This window comes from Priapulus caudatus, unplaced genomic scaffold (genome assembly GCF_000485595.1).
Source record: "Priapulus caudatus unplaced genomic scaffold, Priapulus_caudatus-5.0.1 Scaffold460, whole genome shotgun sequence".
Taxonomy (NCBI): domain Eukaryota; kingdom Metazoa; phylum Priapulida; class Priapulimorpha; order Priapulimorphida; family Priapulidae; genus Priapulus; species Priapulus caudatus.
In genome coordinates, this window is record NW_014577521.1 from 177313 (window position 1) to 185230 (window position 7918).

Genomic DNA, 7918 nt, shown 5'->3' on the forward strand with positions numbered 1-7918 from the left:
GTGCGTGTGCACGTATGCGTGCGTGCGTGCGTACACGTGCGTGCATGTGTGTGTGTGTGCACGTACACGTGCGCGCGTGCGTGCGTGCGTGCGTGTGTACGTACACGTGCGTACATGCGTGCGTGCGTGCGTGTGAACGTACACGTGCGTGCCTGCGTGCGTGTTCACGTACACGTGCGTGCGTGTGTGTGTGTGTGTGTGTGTGTGTGTGTGTGTGTGTGTGCAGGTACACGTGAGTTGCGTGCGTGTGCACGTACACGTGCGTGCGAGCGTGCGTATGCACATATACGTGCGTGCGTGCGTGTGCACGTTCACCTGCGTGCATGCGTGCGTGCGTATGTGCGTACGTGCCTGCGTGCGTGTGCACGTGCATGCATGAGTGCCTGCGTGCGTGTGCACGTACACGTGCGTGCGTGCGTGCGTGCGTGCGTGCGTGCGTGCGTGCGTGCGTGCGTGTGCACGTACACCTGCGTGCATGCGTGCGTGTGCACGTATACGTGCGTGCATGAGTGTGTGCGTGCGTGTGCACTTACACGTGCGTGCGTGCATGTGCACTTACACGTGCGTGCGTGCGTGTGCACGTACACGTGCGTGCGTGCGTGCGTCCGTGTGTGTGCACGTACACGTGTGTGCGCGCGTGTGCATGTGCACGTAGACGTGCGTGCGTGCGTGCGTGCGTGCGTGTGCACGTAGACGTGCGTGCGTGCGTGCGCATGTACATGTGCGTGCATGAGTGTGCACGTGCACGTACACGTGCGTGCGTGCGTGCGAACTTACACGTGCGTGCATTCGTGAGTGCGTCCGTGTGTGTGCACGTACACGTGCGTGCGTGCGTGCGGGTGCACGTACACGTGCGTGCGTGCATGTGCATGTACACGTGCGTGCAAGAGTGTGTGCACGTACACGTGCGTGCGTGCGTGCGTGTGTACGTACACGTGCGTGTGTGCGTGCGTGTGAACTTACACGTGCGTGCATCCGTGTGTGTGCACGTACACGTGCGTGCGTGCGTGCGTGCGTGTGTGCGTGTGTGCGTGTGCAGGTACACGTGTGTGCATGTGTGCGTGCGTGCGTGTGTGCGTGTGCAGGTACACATGTGTGCATGTGTGCGTACATGCGTACATGCGTGTGTGTGCAGGTACACGTGCGTGCGTGCGTGCATGCATGTAAACGTAGACGTGCGTGCGTGCGTGTGCACGTACACGTGCGTGCGTGCGTGCGTGTGCAGGTACACATGCGTGCGTGCGTGCGTGCGTGTGCGTGTGCACGTACACAGATTACATGTACATATACGTACTGAATCGAGAGCGCACGCCGCACTCGAGATTTCATCGATTTTTGTCACAAATGACCCTGTGACCCGTAACGTCACACAACCCCTTCAGCCCTTGGCTAACTACGAACTGGCTTATTAGTGTTTGGTACCAACAATTGTTCTTAAAACTCTGTAGGTCAAAATATTAGCAATTAAGTACTTTTCATAATACCTTTATTAGCTCTTTTAAATAGTATTATTAATAACTTTTATAGGTTTTATAATTAGGTTTTATAAATAGGTTTTAAAAGGTATTATTAGCTATTGATAAAATATATAGCTGGAAAATGATTGGAATCCTAGCAATAGCATGAGAAATATATATGAAACAAATCTGGCTATAGTAATTTGAAACTCATTTAAATGTCATAGTTAGTGGTAGTCAAGATCTTTTGTCCTGCTGCTTCTGCTACCGCAAATAATATCATTTCGAATACCAATATCAATACCATTACCACAACCACCATCACTGCCGGTTTTTTAAAGTTCACATTTCAGTGCCACTCATTTACGCTTTTAAAAATAAATTGTACATCAAGATGACAGTTGTATTAGTCTTACACTCCACGCAGTGTGATGATTCGCCGATATCACGACAATAACGGATGATAACGGCAACTCACCACACTGCGTGGAGTATATATGAGCATCTGGTTGTTGTTTACTTACAACTGCGTTTTCATAGGTCTGTGGAACTCGTAAGGGTAAGTGGCATTACGTCCATTCCACCCGTGACTGACGCTTGCATCCTGATCTGAACTATCAGATCTTCGTTCATTTCCATACATTGCACTCGAGATTATATAGTCACACTTCAAACCCGTTCACTGTAAACGTTCACGACCATTTCTGAATGACTACTCTATCCTTGTTGCTGACAACAGATATCTCTACGCACTGACGTACACAGCAACGCAAAACTATCCCACTGTGCCTTGCAACAATGGTGTTTAGAACATTCCTAGGCACTCTTCCTAGCAACGGCATCCAGGCACACATAACGTGCAAAAAAACAATGTGCAGGAAACAAACAGAGAAAAGCTACAGCTACAGCAGTTTTAGTAAAATAAATAGAAATAGATATTGTTACAAAATAGTGTCAATTCCATGCATTAGTTGCAGGGAGTATGACATGCCAAAAAAGGGAAAGGCCAAACGTAATAGCTCTAGTCTACCCATGATTTATAGCTCTGTACAAACTGTTAACTATAGTTACTAAGTACTAGTTACTAAGTAACTGTAACCAGTGCATTTAATCTGCTTCCGGTCACATGGCTAAAATTCTACATGGGTATACCTGCCCATATAAATTTGTATACCTTGGTATCAAGAGTGCATAATAGAGATCTCTATTATCTCTTATCTCTTATAATCTCTATTATGCACTCTTGTTGGTATGCAACTGGGTGGGGCCCAACTCTTTAGGACTACCACCTTTTCATTTCGTGAATGGCACTCATCATCCGTAACTCAATAAAGTTAAACATTTAATTGACATTTAAAGGACACCAATGTAAATAAATGTGCTTGTCATACTTTTTGTGTATCTATCCTTGGTAGTTATCTATCCACATATTTTATTTAAGTATACATATTGCTGTATATTGCATGGCACTCATGCATGGCATACATAATAATACATCAGATGTAGATAATAGGGAATTCCCTATTATCTACTTCTGATATACATTATGCACTAATAATTATCTACTTAAACAAATAAAGTATAAAAAATTACCTCATTTCTAATCATTTTCCCCATATATAATCACAATCCAGAAATATAGATTCAAATGTATGACAAGGTTTACAGCAGGTTCTACGGCAGGTTCGAAAATCTTCATTTGCTTCTAAATGTGCTAATATATATATAGGTATACTACAGTTTCATGTTGTAGATAATAGTTAGGATTTGTATAAAATATAAATACACAATTAGACATTATTAGAATTATACTCCACTCATAGTACTTAGGCTGCCAGGGTCTATGTCTCCCTGGGTACTGCTGGAACGTACCCTGGTACTATCTAATATGCCGGACCGTACCTCGCCTACTCCACTAACGAGTCTAGGGAGTCGCCTACGCCTACTCCCTAACCCTAACCCTAACCATATCAGATAGTTACCAGGGTACGTTCCGGTATACCAGACCGTACCCAGGGAGACATATACTCCACTCATGGTACTAGCAGGTCACAGACAGCTACGTATTCCAAGTTAGATCATAATGTTATCATCGTGAGTAAAACTACTAGTATGCATCATATACTCTTTGTTTATGTGTGGTTTTATCATTTAAAAAATTAGCAGAAATTAACTTTATTGTGGCAACCGCTACTAAAATGCACTCTATTTAAATTGCTGTTACAAATTTTTATTAATAAGTCTAACCCGATAACTTGATATTTTGCCGTTCTATATATATAGTGTTATGAAATCAGCAGCCAGTTGTGCACAGATACTTAATGATCACACTATATACAGCTAACCAAGTACTAACTACACACACATGGACGTACACACACACAGGGACACATATATGCACATGCACGCACGCACGCACGCACGCACGCACGCACGCACGCACGCACGCACACACACACACACACACACACACACTCACACACAGGCTTTTACAGACCTCACATGTCGGACAGACAGCAACAGTGACAGGCTTGGCGCTGTGGTCTAATGCGCAGTTGTTACACATTTAACCCTAATTCACAGATACATGTTCACTCTAGTATAGGCATATATACAAAAAAACTGACCAAGAGCAGCATTTCCTATATATACATTAAATGATCTAATCTCATAAAAGTAGCAACAAATGTTATTCTTACCCATCAGTAGCTATCTGTTGCCGACCTAAAATATAAATTAACTAATGGTAAAAAAATCTTTAAAAAAGCAGTACTTTTTTCATACATTTAGGAAAAGTACAGATTTGTACAATTACTTATTGACAACTAACAACAAGTTATATATTTTTCTATAAAAAACTGCATTATAATTGCCAATTTATTTATGTTTTCATATGTATTAGTTACTTATTGGTTTTTCATAGTGGTAACGAATTTGGCATTATTATCTCACCACGAGCTTTTTGATTCGTCTGTCTCAGCTTTCTGGGCATGTTTCCATTCACATCTGCACCTTGATGATCCCCGTCTGAGTATTGGAAAAACCAATAACTCACCAACTGTAGGAATGTACAAAACAAACGTAAACACAACTGAATCAAGTCAGACACTCATTGAATAAATCGCAAACAACTGCTCCAGCATGATGATGCATGAATGCAATGTGTCAGTAGGAATTATTTACACATCGATGCCACCACTGGCATGTATTTTTATATGCTCAGTACATTTACTGTTGCCATGGATACAATAGTTGTGCAAGTAAGGTGAAAACCCTCATCTATGTGCACATTTATTGACAAAGCATACTCATGCAGTCTATAATAAAACAGTGGGCACTAAAATGTGCACAACAGTGAGACAAACCCACACATATTGATAGAAGCCTTTAGTGTGTCTAACTGTCTATATAAATTGATGTCTAAATATTCATGCACATTTTATTATAGCCTCAATGAAATTACTGTATAATTAATTAACAAAAACCTACACTAAACCACATAACAGTTAAACCACATTGCAGGAGACAAATGAAAAGGTTTACTGGTACTGAATGTTTGCAAAATAAACACATCTGCTCTCTAATAGATATATTGGTATTTTTACGAGGACTTGTCACACTTTTTGTAAAACCTTCAAAATTTCTGGATAAATCACCTGACTTTCGAAGCTACCTGCTCAGGGTAACTATCTAACTAGATATATTCGTATTGCAAGCAGCAGCATCATACTGTTGCCAAGCAACAAATCAATCAAATATTATGATTAGCAGCAACTTTCTTGCACCAAATGTGATAAAATATTTATATACAGGATAACCTTGTGGATCACCTTTGAACCCAGAATACCAGCAGGTTCAGCTCAGGTTGGTCTAGTTCAGTGGATCCAACCAAAGAAACGGCCAGTTGATGGGACCCACCATGACCAGATCATGTGATCTGCCTAATCGAACATACCCTTAGCTCAACTCATGTCTGTGGGATGTCACTCAAACTCCCATGCCTATGAACGGCTAGAGCTCGTCACAGTAATAGCTTTTTGTAACTATTGAGGTTAGAAATGTTGTCAAACTTGACATTGTAGTGACAAGCTGAGAAATAGTCGATAGATCTGTAATACTAATACATAGGTAGTGCCTATAGTTTCCCTCCAGTGTTACAGGATGGGTATCCTTGTTTCCATTTACAATCTGGCATGTTTGCATCACCTATTGGTGGGATGGGGTCATGGTAATTTTCATGCAGGAAAAACACTGCCTGCTGTAGAAGAGAATGCTATGATTGGTGGATATAAACCTTTATGAATCGTCATTTTATATGAGAGAATTTAAGTAAAATGAAATCATAGTACTTAGCAGTCGTGAAATCATGGGTAGTCTGTTGCATTATGTATAATGCGAAGTTACAAGAGGTAACCATACAAGATATAGTTTTCTCATCTACCACGAACAAATGTTCTTGTAGAGTATAAAAGGACAGATCCATGAATTCTGGATGGAGGGTGTCTGCTGACTGCAGAGGTGAGGGGTGCCCACCATAGTTTTCATTTAGAGAAGTATGGTTGTGTGATTTTAACTATATAATTGTGGCATTGGAGAAACTTTATTATGTCTGTCTGACCCTCACCGTAAACATTTCTCTTGTCATGTATTGGAGAAATCATGCCTTTCTCTCTGGATGCATCCTAGAGTGGCAGGTGTTCTGATGTTGTGCACATTATTGTGTTTATTGTTTCGCAATTTTTATGATTCAATAAGTGTGCATTATAATATGGTACCATCAAACTGTTTTCAAAATCTAAAAATGCTTCTATTGAATGAACTTGGATGGGATGTGGTAGTTGGTATAGTGCATACAGACCCATTTAATATTTGAAATAATTATAATTCATTCATATTAGATGTCAGTTCCTTTTTAGCTCATCTGACGTAGAATCGCAGAATCGTGCGTCCGTCCGTCCGTCAACAGTTGGGCACAAATCTTAATCGCTCGACGTACGGTCATGATATTCGGGATGTCGGGGTGGGGGGATTGTGAAAAGGACGCAGGATGACAAATTTGGGGGTCAAGGGTCAAAGGTCGAGGTGTGTCAATAGAGGGGAAATATTTCCCCCTTAACTTAAGGTATAGGAGGAAATACGGAATTGCGGCACAAATCTCAACGGCTCGACCTACGCTCTTAATATTCGGTGTATAGTGTGATGGGGAGGAAACTCATCACCAGTGCGAAATTGGAGGTCAAAGGGTAGTGGGGAAAGGTCAGATATCAGACATTTTCTGCGGGACATGGTCTAACGGACCGAGTGCAAAACTTTTTTGTTTCAGCGCTGACCTACCGTTTTTATCACTTTATTGAAAGGACCATGAAATCTACTTTCCGTTGACGTGCGAAGAGTAAGTGTCTGATAACTTTTTGACCCTCAAGAGGAGGGTTAAACATGGATTTGTTGACTATTAACAAAGGACCAGTGCTCCAGATAATTTTTGGCATTGATGAGTATTTACTCACCATTTTTTTTATGTATGAGTATCGGCAAGATCCCTATGAGTACTCCTTGTTGGCAGTACTCATCATATTTTCTTAGTATGAGTATCGACCAGAATATAGAGTGGCGGGTGCATTTTAGGATGGCGGGGCTCGACGATCGCCTGGCGGGCCGCCAGGCTATAAGTGCTCTTGGAGAACCCTGAAAAGGTATTTGAAAATACCTCCAATGTTGTTCAAATTCTCCGATATTGTTGACACTTTCGCGTTGCTCTGCCAAGCAACCGTACCTGTAGCGGGTGTAGCAAAGATTTCTACAGCCCGTGTGCATTTGTCGCTCGCACGCTACTAGCGCAATGACATGTTATCGTTCGCGATATCAAGCCTAAAATCAATACGTTATTCTCAGAGTTTATTACGATGCCTATTATTACTTTCCCAATAGCCATTGATGTTACATACACTGCAGTTCACAATACTACAACTATCTTAAAATGTAAACGACTATATTTTCTGCTCAACACCCGTAGCAACATGTGACGTCACTTAACCGATTCGGGGCGAAATTGCTTGGCAAACAATTCGGCGTTGGCGCCAGATTACCAGATTTCGCAGCTCTTTCTTGTGGGTTTTAAGCAAACGCGCAGTGAAATTGGAGGAACTAGAATTTATTTTGTCATAAGGTAGTGTGATTATGCATGACACGAAGTATTTGCTAGTCTAGTACTGGAGAAATTAGCATGTAGATGCGCATATTGTTGCTTTAATGACATAGGTCATAGCACCCACTGGATGAAATTTTCATTTGCTTAGCCTGAACAGGATCAAGTGATCAAGATTCCACCTCAAAAAAACAGTCCCTAAGGTTGATGATTATCAATTTGCAAACATTGTCATTGATGCATAGAATTTGACAAACCACACATATGGCTATGCACTAAACATTAGCTCTAGTAAATATAGCCCGCGTACAGTTGC

At 41.9% G+C, this 7918-nt stretch overlaps 1 protein-coding gene across 1 annotated transcript in view; it reads right to left on the reverse strand.

The window, feature by feature from the left end:
• LOC106810641 overlaps positions 1-7918 on the reverse strand; it is a 24950-nt gene that overhangs the window by 14683 nt on the left and 2349 nt on the right. Inside the window, exons 2-3 of the mRNA XM_014814066.1 lie at positions 4410-4515; positions 4157-4181 (exon numbers count right to left, since the gene is read on the reverse strand). Coding sequence (XP_014669552.1) covers positions 4157-4181; positions 4410-4449 — 65 coding nt within the window. The 5' untranslated portion in view covers positions 4450-4515. The remainder of the gene's footprint in view (positions 1-4156; positions 4182-4409; positions 4516-7918) is intronic.